The sequence below is a fragment of the Nilaparvata lugens genome, chromosome 4 (genome assembly GCF_014356525.2).
Source record: "Nilaparvata lugens isolate BPH chromosome 4, ASM1435652v1, whole genome shotgun sequence".
Lineage (NCBI taxonomy): Eukaryota > Metazoa > Arthropoda > Insecta > Hemiptera > Delphacidae > Nilaparvata > Nilaparvata lugens.
In genome coordinates this window covers 42,096,333-42,110,790 of record NC_052507.1, presented here as the reverse complement: position 1 = coordinate 42,110,790, position 14,458 = coordinate 42,096,333, and the positions used below count along the sequence as shown (strand labels likewise).

At 35.8% G+C, this 14,458-nt stretch overlaps 1 protein-coding gene across 1 annotated transcript in view; it reads left to right on the top strand.

Annotated features, from left to right (window-relative positions):
• The window catches only part of LOC111058110 (mucin-5AC), a 216,095-nt gene that overhangs the window by 28,372 nt on the left and 173,265 nt on the right, over nt 1–14,458 (top strand). The window contains exon 2 of the mRNA XM_039426994.1: nt 5,616–5,946. Coding sequence (XP_039282928.1) covers nt 5,616–5,946 — 331 coding nt within the window. The remainder of the gene's footprint in view (nt 1–5,615; nt 5,947–14,458) is intronic.

Below are 14,458 nucleotides of genomic sequence, written 5' to 3'. Positions count from 1 at the left end.
ATTTTTAATATTCTGATTTTCAATACTCCGACTTTCGACCAAATCATCTTTGAAAGTAACATTCTTTTCCAAATTTGTCAGTGGTACTTTTGTTTTAAAATTCAATATGACAGACATTGGTGATTTACCCGTAACAGAAGAAGGTAAGGTAAGGAAGGAAGGAAGGTAAGAAGAAGGTTTACCCGTAATAGAAGTACTTCTATACACAAATAAACAATCAAACAGCAAATCATGTGGGCTTATTTGCATTTTCTTTTTAATCTTGTCCAGATTAAACTTGGACAATAGAATTTTGAAGGTTTGCACACTATGCTCTGCCAGACCATTTGATTGCGGTGAATATGGAGGTGAATAAATCAATTTAATTCCCTTCCGTTGACAAAAATCTTTCATTTCATTTGAACTAAAAGGTGACCCATTATCACAGACCAAAGTACGTGGAAATGAAAATCTAGAAAACATTTCAGCTAATTTTGACAATACCGAGCGGAAATCACTTCTGTCTTTCAAAAGAAAACATTCTATCCATTTAGAATAGGAATCACAACATATCAAGTACTTATTAGTTTGAAAATCAAATAAATCAATGTGTACTCTTTCCCATGGACTCTTGGCAGACGGCCAAGGTTGACGGTATTGATTGTTCGACCTGTTTCAAGTTGACTGACAAATTTTGCAAGACTGAACTGTATGATAAATATCATCATCTAGACCTGGCCACCATACATATGAGCGAGCCAATAATTTGGATCGTACCACACTGGCATGACTGGAATGAATTACCCCTAATACTTTTTTTCTCAAACTTCTTGGTACGACAATGCAATCTCCAAAATAGAGACATTTATTTACCACAGATAATGAACATTGATTACTCTCAAAAACTTCCATATTAGCATCAATGGTATGTGGAAAACCATTTGTTACATATTCAATAACCTTACTCAACAACTCGTCTTTGCAAGTGTGTTCATACACTTCATCTACATCTATTAACGGCGTTGATAAATAAATGAAACAAACTTCATGCTCTTCTACACTACAAGCTGACGGTAAATGTGAAAATACATCAGTATGAGGAATCAAAACTCCTTTCTTATGTACAATTTGATAATTATATGCTGATAAAATAACAACCCATCTCATCAGTCTGGATGAAGCCATTACTGGAATTTTCTCATTTTCTCCAAATAGAGTTTTCATATGTATGAGAGGGGGTAAAGAGTGCAGGAATTTGGTTTTATAATTCATTGCCAACACGCGTAAAGGCTCTTACAGGTGAAAAGTTCAGAATTAAGGTGAGGGAGTTGTTGCAGGTTTGTCCTTATTCCAGTGAGGAATTCTTTTTGCATTATGGAATGCAAAGATTGACGACTTAGATTATAATTGACAAATCCTTATACCCCTTTCATAGGTGGTCAGTGGGGAATGTGTTTGAAATGCATTGTTTCCAAGATACATGCGTGTAAGCCACAAGTGGAAAAACGCAACTTTTAAACCACCCTCATCCCTTAAGCACAAGGGGTAGGAATGAGGACTTTTGATATGTTTACCTTCTAAGTAGTCCAAACAAATCAGAAGATTGTGTTTGAGCAGATGATGGTTCACTTAGATGAGAATAACATTTTTCATAACAAACAATTTGGATTTAGGAGGGGATTGTCAACCAAGTCTGCTATATTTGAAGTTGTATCAGATGTGTTGGATGCTCTGGATGGATCGAGGAAGGCTTTAGGGCTTTTCTGCGATTTATTCAGGGCGTTTGATATGGTAGACCATGAGCTGTTGTTGAATGACCTTGGGTTCTATGGATTTGTTGGTAGTGCAGGGAAATTTTTCGTGTTATATTTAGAAAATAGATATCAGTCACTTAAATTGAGTGATGAGAATTCACTGGTATTTTTAGCATGGGAAAGAGTAAGGTGTGCCACAGGGCTCTGTGCTTGGACCGACTCTTTTCAATTTATTTATAAACGACCTGCCAAATAATGTAGATGGCAAGCTCATTCTATATGCCGACGATACAACGATTCTGGTTACTGGTAAGGATGTTAGCGATGTTATGATTAGGGCTGAAACGGCTATGCATAAACTCAACAATAATTGGTTTGGTCATAATACATTAAAGTTGAATATGACTAAATCCAACTATGTCAGGTTTGCCGTGACGGGACATCATGCTGAACCTTCAAACCTGAATGCTTCAAATGGGAGGGAGTGCTTGTCTGTTGAAGTGACTAGTTTTCTTGGAGTGGAATTGCAATAAAATATGAAATGGGATAAACACTTATAAAACAGCTCTATCATGCACTTTTTGCGCTGAGAACTGTGAGGACTGCATCCACTATAAAGACAGCTCAGAAGGTGTATCATGGATATTTTTAGCCCTAATACGCTACAGCATCTTCTTTTGGGGGAATAGTAAAAATAACCTATATACAGTATTCGAGATGCGAAAGAAAGCTTTTCGTGTTTTCGAGGGCTTGCGGCCATCCAATTCATGTAGGCCCATTTTTAGAAAATACAGGTTTCTCACGGTCCCAGCACTGCACTTTCTTGAGACTGTAAATTTTGTCTTCAGAAATTCAGAGAGATTTGAAGGAAATGTAGTTTGCCATGGCTATAGCACACGAGCAAAGAGTTCAGCTGTATGTCAGTACCCCGCTCACAGACTGACACTTTTGGAAAAAGGAACTTATTATTCGGGACTCAAGCTCTTCAATTGTCTACCTGAGAGAATGAGGTTTTGTGGTAGTCATAGGCTTTTTTCTTGTCTTCAATTACTAATGTACTTGTGGAAGCGTGTCCCTATACAATTGAGGAATGTTATAGTGCCTTCACACTTTGAGGTGATACAGATGCATACACTTTGCATAGAAAATGTTCATGACATGTTACATGCCACTTGAGCTCTGCTCAGATTTGTGACTTCACGTAACAAATGACAATAATAATAATAATAATCTGCGAAGTCAATAGTTGAGTTTTACACTCAACTCTATAACGGCTTCAACAATCGTAGGGAGATGCGTAATATAATGATATTATACATCAAATATAAGAGAATATGATGCTCTATGAGCTTATGATTAGCACGGATTTTTTTCAATCAATCGTTAGAAAGTTGTAAGGCCAAAAAGATGGAAAAATCTGAGACGGAAGGGTTTCTCTTCAAATTGTGACACGTTCAAGAGCTCATATCTACAAAACTATGACAGATATGGAAAAATGCTACATATTAAACTTGTAGGCTAATTTGTAAGCTTTAACTTTGTATTCGACAAAAATTTCCGAAAGACGCATATTGTTCGAGATATATGCAAGAAGCCAAAATATGGTACTTTCAAACCACCCCCACCCCCTTGGCACAGTGGGTAGGGGTGAGGACTTTTGATATGTTTACTCCCTGAGTATCCTTAAGAGAGCTGCGGGATCAAAAATTGTGTTCCTATCTTTTCCCTCTATACCTTATTTTGAGCATTCGTTGCCTGGACTACTGGGAAACCTCTTGAAACAGTCTCCCTAAACTATCCCTGAATTCTGTCTCATCAATCACTCGATGTGCTATAATTGAGCCGGAATTTAATAAACTGGGCAGACCAATTGGCAGTAGAAAAATATTATCTTCATTACATATTTATTATTGTGACTAAACTTACTTGTGACTTGAATGTACTATTCCTGGAAATAGAGATTGTTGAAAACACAATAGGCCAAGTTCCTTTTACTTTTGTAACAAGAAAGGAGACTTGTAGCAAAAATCAGGTTTATTAGTAAGGGATGCCCCCCCCCCCACCAAGTCCAATGGCGCACATATTCCCAAAAAAATAAATAAAAAGTCAAGAACGCAGTTGGCGTCATTTCTCTAAACCTCTCAAAGTACAATAATAAGGTGATAATATGAGAGGAACAGAAAACTTCATCCAACAATGAGATTATCTGTTATCAACAGTATTAGAATTTCAAATGATCATTATCAACTTGGCCATGAAATGTATTTTGTATTTTCTACTAAAGACGTGGTTAAGTGGTAGAGTGAACATTACTGCCCAAACTTCGCCACGTGAACAAATAAAAAAAGCATTCTATTCTATGTCCTAACGTCGTCAATCATGAGAAGTGATATTCAACTATTCTAAGGTTTCTTGAGAGTTCTCAAATTCCAATTCCCGAAGTTGACAAAAATCTGTTCTAATATTTTTCCGAAGCATGATGAGAAATCCAGGAAACTAATACACGAGAGAGCTTATTAACTGGAGAATCAAAACACTGTAATATTACGAGTACCTAGCAACTTCCACTTAATTATGTCTGAGCTATTTTTTCTTAACCACTCTCTCGTTATACAGCCATTTCTGGAGAAAGCTCTATCGACCTCTCATGATGAGCTATTCTCCGCGCCCACTTAATGAAGAGACAAAAATCTTATAATTAAATTTTCTAGTTTAATAATCTGCTTCCCTCTTAATTTTCGTTCCTCCCCTTTTTTACTCACTCCGTTTCACACTGCTTTTTCTACCTTACATTTCACTGCTTTCTCTGAACCCTAGCTACACGTTTCCCCTGCAATTATTAAGTAACGATACTCACAAGTGGATGCAGTTCATTCGAATCATTTCAATAGGCATGTTTCTCTCTAGCATAGAATGAAAAACTTTGAATTTTGTCTATACAGGGTGATTCATAATTATGGTGAATAGAAATAATGCTGTAATTCACCCCGAAGATTTCTGCTACTGCAAATATTGACAACAGCAATCCATCTTTTTTTGTGTTTCAATCAAGAAGAAAAAATAAGAAATTACTGCCGGTAAAATGAGTACAACTGGGATTTCAGTTATGTTATATGTAATTTATTTTTATTATTTCTAGAATAGAGTATATTCTGAATTTCTGTATGATGTACCCAATTATTATGTGAATTTGTAATTGTAAAAATCTTGTATATATGGCAAATAAATTGAATTGAAATTGAAAATTGAAATCTAGCTGTTTACCCTGTTGTCAATATTTTCAGTAGCAGAAGTCTTGTGACTTAACAGCTGGGGTGAATAACAGCATTTAATTTGGATTTTCGTGTTTTCCGAGACAATCAGCCGTATTGGCTGAGAATTTTTCGTAATTTTTTGTCTTTTGCAGCTTCAATATAATAATAATAAATTCATCAGCATTGAATAATTGCATTATCTCAGTAATTTCCATCTGTAGACTGGCTGGACCTATGGCTTCGTATAAAATAAGCGCTGCTATCCAGAGATTGTCAGGTTGATGTAAGGGTAAGCATTCCTGACCGGCAATTAGGAGGTACTGGTTTCGATTCCCGGGCTGACAAATAATATTTGAATAGTAGCGCTCATCGAATTTCCATCTAGCTGTTTACTCTGTTGTCAACATTTGCAGAAGCAGAAGTCTTCGGGGTGAATAACAGCATTCAATTTGGATTTTCGTTTAATAATAATAACATCTATAGATGTCTTCATGTTTTCTTCATGACACCTATAGTTGATCTCTTAATGATCGTTTATAGCAGTTTTTATGCAATATTATGAATAATTTGAATGAATGAATGATGACTGGAATGCGGAGATAAAAATGATATTGAATGATGCTTTCAGAAATGGGCACATGCTAACGCACCGCAACAAGAAGCCGTACGAGTGCAAAGCGGAAGGTTGCGGCAAGTCGTACTGCGACGCCCGCTCGCTGCGACGCCACACCGAGAATCACCACTCGACCGCCGCCTCCACCACCTCTCCCGCCTCCCCGGTGCCGGGGTCGTCCTGCATCCAGTACGCGCCGCCTCCCACCACCACTGCCGCCTCCAGCACGGCGACCTCCACCACCACCACCTCCGCCTCCAAGCCAGCCGCCCCCACCAGTCAGCTGCAGCGGCTGCTCGCCTCCGAGCCCAGCAATTCGCCGTCCAGTAGTTCGGGCTCGTCCAAGGTCAGCCAACCCAACACTCATCCTAATCACTTTATCTGCTGTGCAATAATCAATGAAATCACAATAACTTCAACTTTAGTGTAATACTCTTGTCGATACTGAGATGATGTTCTCTGTTAGAAAATGGAGTATCTAGGAAGAATCATGAGAAAAGAAGCTGAATACAAGTTGCTTAAATACTTTATACAAAGTCATCTGATAGGCAGGAGAGGTGAGAGGTGTCTGAGCTAGAAAGCTAATTCATATTCAAGAATTACACTCGATGTCTCGATCACTGCATAGTTATTGTAACATTTAAAAGACAGGACATGGCAAAGGAGGACTATGATTTTTCTCTCCCCCGAACTCAGATAATCAACACCTCTTATCCATCAAATGAGATCAAAAACAGAAACACTGGAAGCGTTTTAATGTGTAAAAAATCCTGGAAATAACATGGTTGAACAAAAATGTCAAACAACCTTGTTCTTCAACAGTTCAATGAAATCACTTGGATTATGTTTACTGCTGAAATACAGAAATTCAAGGTCGAAAACACATCAATCAGGAACCAAGCTGGGTAGAAGTTGCTGTAATTGTCACTCTGTAAAGTTCTCGGCAGTAGGCGGATATCCTGACTGATAACATATCCTGACTAAGAGTATAGTTTTGAGTAATCACTTCTGAACTCTTCAAAGCAGCTCTCATGAAAAATATCTGTGCAGAAGAAAAATAAGAAGAAAAAAGAGAAGTAGAAGAAGAACAGAAAAAGAAGATCTATTCATTAAAACAGGAAATTCGAAACCCCAGAGCATACATTATGTAAAATTCATCAAAATATTGAAGATTGGGGAAACGGAGTGCTCCAAATGGTAAGGTAATCAGGTTTTCAAACAACTCGTATACAAATCATGAACAATTCGTATAATTGCTTCATTATCACATTAGCTAAGTGACATCTTCACGATACTTTCGTAGAGAAGGTGCATGTTCGAGGGCCTCTCCACTAATAAATTTCAATTATGAGCACAACATTCCAACTTTACTAGAAATTAACCGAGAAATTTGGGTACAATCGTCTCTCATTGTGGTTAATAATTGACCGAGCGAAGTGAGGTCTAAGATTCAAGTCGACGGTTTGGCATTTCTCTTAGGCCGGTTATAGAGCTCGACCGACCGTCAGTCGCACTTGTCTTTTCCATAGAGATTCCATGTATCCGTACAGAACAGGACTGACGGCACGCACGTGCACGGTCAGGACCATGCGTTTTATACAGCGTACGAATACCATCGGTCAAGCTCGTTCGCATCCGTTCCATCGGTCGACTGACGCGCTATTGAAACAAATAGAATCTTTCAGAGCTGTACTGATCAGTAGCCCGATCGCAACATAACCAATGTGCTGACACCTCTGCCCGACAATCAGCTGATATTGAATTGAATAGCATAATGAATGAATTCAATAAATAGTGTCATATTAATTGAATTCAGAGTTTTTCTATACATTTCTTCAATCATTTCTAAATTTTTATTGAAAAAATCATATATTATTAATATTATCTACATTTATTTGATCCGTAGCTTAAAGTAACTGCAAGTATTCCCAATGGTGATATAAGCTCGAAATAACTCATCAAAATTTCTGATGGGGATTCTGAGGTAGTTGAAAAATGTATCTTCACCCCAAGCAATGATGTATATGATGGTACTAAACTCCCTTTGAAATGTTCTTTGGGCGCCCATCGGGTGAACTTGATATCTACGTCTTTTAATCTTTCGTTTACGAAGATTATAAGCTGCAATTAAACAATCTGCAAAGGCGTCCATTTTGTGAGTCAGAAAAACTGATGTATGGTCAGGATGGTGCATACGCACTGACGGTCGGTCGAGCTCTGAATGTGTGAAACTGATTCATCGATGCGTACGGTCAGGATGGTACATACGCACTGACGGTCGGTTGAGCTCTGTAAACGGCCTGAATGTTCAAATGTTTGAATGTTTATATTTGCCAAAAACAAAATACAAAAAAGCTTTAAAAAAAAATAAATATAAGTATATGCTACTGCACTTAAACCAATATACATACATTTATTTAATTAGATATAATAACGAAATGATATCCTCTACATTGTATATCCTCTGATATGTTTTTATGTTGCGCATTTACGGCGAAACGCGGTAATAGATTTTCATGAAATTTGACAGGTATGTTCCTTTTTAAATTGCGCGTCGACGTATATACAAGGTTTTGGAAATTTTGCATTTCAAGGATAATATAAAAGGAAAAAGGAGCCTTCTTCATACGCCAATATTACCGTAAAAATCAGACTATAGAATTATTCATCATAGATCAGCTGTCTAGTGGACTATAAATAATACTACCCGTTCAAAAACATCGAACATCTTGAAAATATATATTTTCCATTAACGTTAGTAGACAGTTGACTATAATACTATCCGTTCAAAAACATCGAACATCTTGAAAATATTGTATCTTTCCAAACGTTGTAGACAGTATTGCAGCCTGATCTGATAACAGCGCTCTCACTCACATTCCAGGACGACACGTCACGGTACGATATAGGACAGAAAGCTGTATGTTTATTGAGGATTTTTTCTATACATTTTTAATTGATAAATTATTTATTAATTTTTGAGAAAACATAACAACAGGTCAATGTAACTCACTGAGCGCGAGGTCTACTGTTCACAGAACTACTAGTTATGTGTATTAGCAATGCACAATACTAGGCACAATACAATAAACGAGTAGTAATCATTCTCTGCGAAATAAGTTTAGGTTACTTTTGAATTATAATAGTGCAAGGAATATTGTGTGATTCATTTGTAGTGCATGAATGACAAAAAAACTCTTTCCTTTTGTTTCATAAACTGAGACCAGAAACTGGTATGAGCAAATTCAAATTGATTCTTTCGAACAAATTCTGCGTAGGATTTGGTTCAATTGAAGAGTTTAAAAATTGAAAAGAATCACTCATCGCTTAGTAGGCGGGAGCAAGCAGTGAATATGGAATCTGTAAGTAATACTTCTGGTTCTGGCATATATACTTGAGAGATTGATTCTTCACTTGTAACATTCCTCAGCTCCTTTCCAGACGGCACATAAATTTTCAACTTACATAGACTTCTCTTGCACGTTTGCATGAGCGTATTTGCTGCTCCCCGCAACTCTTTTTATTTACAAACTACCTTTACCCACTCATCCTTTACTCTTTTTCCAATCTCATCCTCTTCTTTCATGCATCGTCTCTTCTTCTTCTTCTTCTTCTTCTTCTTCTTCTTCTTCTCTTTTCCAACCCACGTCGTTTCAGCTCGATTTCTTTCCATTCAATAAAACTCTGCCGGCAATAAGTCTGCTGCTACAGATGATTCACATTCCCCGTCATTGAATATTATTCAATGCTAGAATATTCCCACTCAGCAATATTTTCACTAATAAGATTTGTTATAACTGAAAAATTGAAACCGCTTAAAGGCAAAACTAGTTCCTCATCACTATGTCTCATTCAATATTATTAATAGTATTCTTAAACGTTCACCATCACAAAATCAGATTCATGATTGGGAGGAAATTAACAGGATTAACCCAAAACTATTTTTCTCCCTAACTTTGATAATAACATAATCTAAATTAATGAGGTTATTGAAATATAAACACTTCTTATAATAATCGAAAAAATTAACAGTCTAAATAATATACATTAAACTGAAAATGTTATATCTATCTGGGTTGATCAGAAAGGTGTAACGATGAATTATTACACTAAACAAATGTTTTGCGAAAACCATGAAGTAAAATCATGGATTTGATTATAATTACCTATAATCAAATTGTAGGTACAATTTATAGGACAATATTCTCTGAAATCGTTCAACTTCTAAACAAAATCAGGAAGTTTATTGTGAAGCTGCTTTTGGAATACTCATTTGAGTCATTATTCTCTCCTATTCGATATAGCCCAAGGATACTAGATCAATATAAATGGCTGATTATCATTATTATCTTCTGAAATTGACACCAACATTATTTTGAAAATGATTGCTCATTAAAAATTATCAAAATATTCTGTTTATAACCATTAGACAGAATTTACTCGTGACCCAGTTCCTGCTGCCACCATCTGCAGAGTATTGGATTACAATTTTGACCAATCAGGAAAAAGAAGGCGGAGCTTAGAGATGTCTTCTTCTTCTTCTTTCAAACAGAGATAAGGCAGGACCTCCTAAATACTGGACCTGAGCATACAAACAAGATGGCCGCCGTAGTTGGTAGACTAACTTACTGCCATCAGCTAGGTTTCAGCTCTCTCTAATAACTCATTACTGCTCAAAATTATCTCTAAGAATTCAAACAAGGTTCTTATTAAAGAAGTAATTATTTGATGGGGTAACTAGACTTTATTTTATTCTCATGCACATAGCATTCAAGTGCATTCTCTTGCATGTGAATTCACATGCACATAGCTTACAATTGTGGCTACTGTATTTTATTCTAGCCTAAGAATTCTATGTTCTCAATTTTCGCGACTTTGCTTGCTTGGGCATTGATTATTATTCTTTATGTTGCAGTAATTGTTTAGAAATATATTTCTCAATAACTTTACACATGATTTAATTGTGTTTTGAGAAGGCTGATTTGGAAAAATTGTAGGGAAGGCACAATCACATAGTTTTACTTTTTTCTTGGAGCAGTCACATAAGAACCATCATCACACAAAAACTTGTCTCCTTTTATAATGTCTGATGCTCTAAAATGATTGATACACACATCCGAATTGTTAGTGACTTCATAAAATTTCCTACGGATACACCTTGTCCACTTTTTCCTCAGGTCTTCATCTTTGAGAAAAGTAAATATTGTCACTAAGAGGGTTTTCTAAAATAGTTCGATTTACACCCAGGGACAACACAATTTCTAGGCACGTTCAATAACTGTTCAAACTCATTGTAGCATGTTGTTGTATGAAGCTAAATGTATAATACGGATAATAAACAAAAAGTAATCTATGGTTGAATATTATAAAATTATTGTTGATTAAAACACTTTGAACACTGAATAGACTTCAAATACTTAACACTCACTATACATTTTGAATTCTTAAAACTTCACTATTCACAATTTGAATTCATTCAACACTTACTAAACACTTCAACACCTCGAATACTAAAAAAACTAATTTGAATCTATATTACATCTTAAATAATCAATTAGAGAATGATAATTGATCAATTACAAAACTCGCAAATATTATAACGCCCGTGACATTTGTAAACAAACTTCACTTAACTACAACTGAATACTAAAAACTGATGTGAAAATCAACTACGTGAAAATGAAGCTCAATAAATTTCCTACAAGTTTTGTTCTGAACACATTGTTTCCAAGATATAAGAATGTAGGCTAAGTAATAAGTGGAAAATGCAACTTTCAAACCACCGTCATCCCTTTAGCACATGATGTAGGGGTTGGGATTATTGATATGCTCACCTCCAAACTAGTCTCAACAAAGCAGAGGAGTCAAAAATTGTGTTCCAATCATTCCCTCCAAATTTCATTGTCAACTGATCTATTGTTGCTGAACAGAAAATTTTACTCTCAACACTAAAACTGCTGCAACAGTCGTAGGGGAATGCGTAAAATAGTGAAAATATACATCAAATTGAAGATTATTTGAAGCTCTATCAGCTTATAATCAGCACGGATTTTTTTCATCAATCGTTCAAAAATTGTGAGGCCAAAAAGATTAAAAAATTGGAGGCAGAAGTGTTTTTTCAAAAAATTTCTCACCTTCCAAAGCGGATATCTCAGAAACTGTGAGAGATATGGTAAAAATGTAAATAACAAAACTTGTTGTAATTTGTAAGCTTCAATTTTGCACAGAGTAGAAATGTTCATAAGATGCATCGTTTCCGAGATATATGCGAAAAATTGAAAAATGGTACTTTCAAGCCACCCCACCCCTTAAGTACAGGGGGTAGGGGTGAGGACTTTTGATATGTTAATCCTCTTACTATCCTTAAAAGAGCTGTGGAGTTGAAAATTGTGTTCCAAACTTTTCCCTCTATAATATTTCGTTGACTGGGCTATATCTCAGAGTCGAAATTCTAAGTTTTCCTAGGACGATCCAAACAATTTCCAACACAACTTCTATTCAGGCGATCTCTTGTAGGCATAATGCTTATATATTATATATGTTGAATTGAACATTGTTGTTGTTATTCGTCGGTCTGATCGATTCCATACGTCATGGTTCCAGTTTTGCACGTGTTGCAACGATGCGAGATCTCACGCATTACAAGCCGCCATTCGAATGATGGAATTTGAGAAAGCAGCAGCTGTAAACATCTGGCGCTGAATGTTTATCGAAGAAAACAACAGCAAGATGCAGGCGGGAAATTTTATGAGCTGTAGCAGTGAAGATGAACGACATGGAGAGGAGAGGGAAGATATAGTTGAAGGAAGATGATGGAGCTAAGAGAAGTAGCAGACAAGAGAGCAGACCTCTGGTATTGAGCGATCAACAGTTGTTCATCTCATAAAGGCCCTCCGCGCGCGCACCATCCAACTTACTAACATCTCCAACAAGAAATGGGCGATTTTGACTCGCGATCCTACACCAGAAAAGACTTCTGAAGAAAACAGGCATGCTCATAAAAATTGACTTATTCGTCTTGCCACGTCGTTGAGCGCATCGAATGTGTTCGGAAACAATGTATGCATAATATGGCGAGTTGGGTAGGTTCTTTTGATCGAAGATGTTTGGGCGTTGGATAAAAATAATCGTGGTCATCGATAATTTGTGGTGTAATATATTATTTGATGGTCACAAAATTTAATCTACAATGATATTCCAATTGGAGACTCATCCCATTGATTGATTTATACTGATATAATATTGGCTGGTTATTGAAAATACTTGGGCTGGAAAGGAGGAGAATATCACTTGAAGATAGAAAGTTCAAAATTTTTGAGATATCAACTCTCTATTAATAAGTTCTTGATAATTTAATCAAAATTTCGATTCCTACGGAAGCAATTCCTTGAGCAATCTTTGAACAACAACATTGATATCATTATCACCACTATTAATTTCATTTCTCTCACTGAATTCATATTGATTTTTACTAATATAACATTATGAAACTGATAATCATCTCCAACTATTGTACCACAACACAACATTGAAAATAAGATGATGAAACTTTCCTAAAATGAAACATCGTATCCTATCAAATAGGGTAAGAATCATATAATTATTCTAAAACTCAAACTTCGAGTCACATTTTATCATTATATTGATTTGATTGGGAATATGCCTTCCTTGAAACTTCTTGCTAGCAATAGCCTCGTTCTCTGTACGGAAAAATTAAAACTGTTCGCTGAAACTAAAATTAGACTGTTGAAAGTTAAACTACTGAAAGATTTTCGAATGAAAATATAAAATATGTTGCTCTATGTAACACTCCACAGCAAAATGATATTGTGTTTGTGCTAAATCTAGCTGAGATCTTAGTTTCGACTCAATCGGCTTTTGTCTGTTTGTTTGTTTGTTTGTTTGTACCGCAGTTACAGTCGCAGTTATTGTCCGATTTGGATGAAATTTGGTATGCAAGATTTTTTTGCAGACGATACTAAATTATTGTTTTATCTTATTCTAATCTCTATACTTATAAAAGGCTAAGCCCCGACAGACTGAAATCACACCACAGCCCAAACTACTGAGCCTAAAAACTTGAAATTCTGCACGATTGTTTATGGTAGCCTGAAAACATCCACTAAGAAAGGATTTTCAGAAATTTGCCCCCCTGAGGGAGCTGGGGTCCCCCCAAAATTTTGTACTTTTTAACCGCTCATTGCACAGCAAAGTCATGAGGAACTTTTTAGTTCAGCTACGAAAAAAAATTAGATCTATGCAGAAAAATTTCGATCAGGAGCACAGGGGGGTCCAGGAGAGGGCATTTTTCAAAAATCTGATGTAAAATCACACTACACCTCAAACTAATTGTCCTACAGACTTGAAACTTTGCACAAATATTCTTCAAACATGCTAGACGCGCACTAAGAACGGATTTTGAGATATTTTGCCTCTAAGGGTTTCAAAGGATGAAAAAGGATCCTATTAAGTATGGTTATGAACATGGTAAGGTGAGTGCCATATGGAAATGAAATAATTCATTTATTGATATGTGATATTCTAACATAATTAGGTTGTAATCATTGGAAATAAAAAAATAATATGATAGAAATTCAAAAAAGAACATCTGTTCTATTTTTGCTTTCTACCTGATTCCACTCAACCTCAATAATATTGTTCTGATAATTGATGAATATGTTTAATAATATTATTATTATTAATATAATAAAAGTATTGTTTCAATAATTAATTATTATCATTAATATAATAATAGTAATGTTTTGGTAATCAATAAATATTTTTATTTTCACAAACTCTGTATAATTTATAATGGTGAATGTGAAACAGCTGCATCAAAGAAATTATCTCAAAAACAT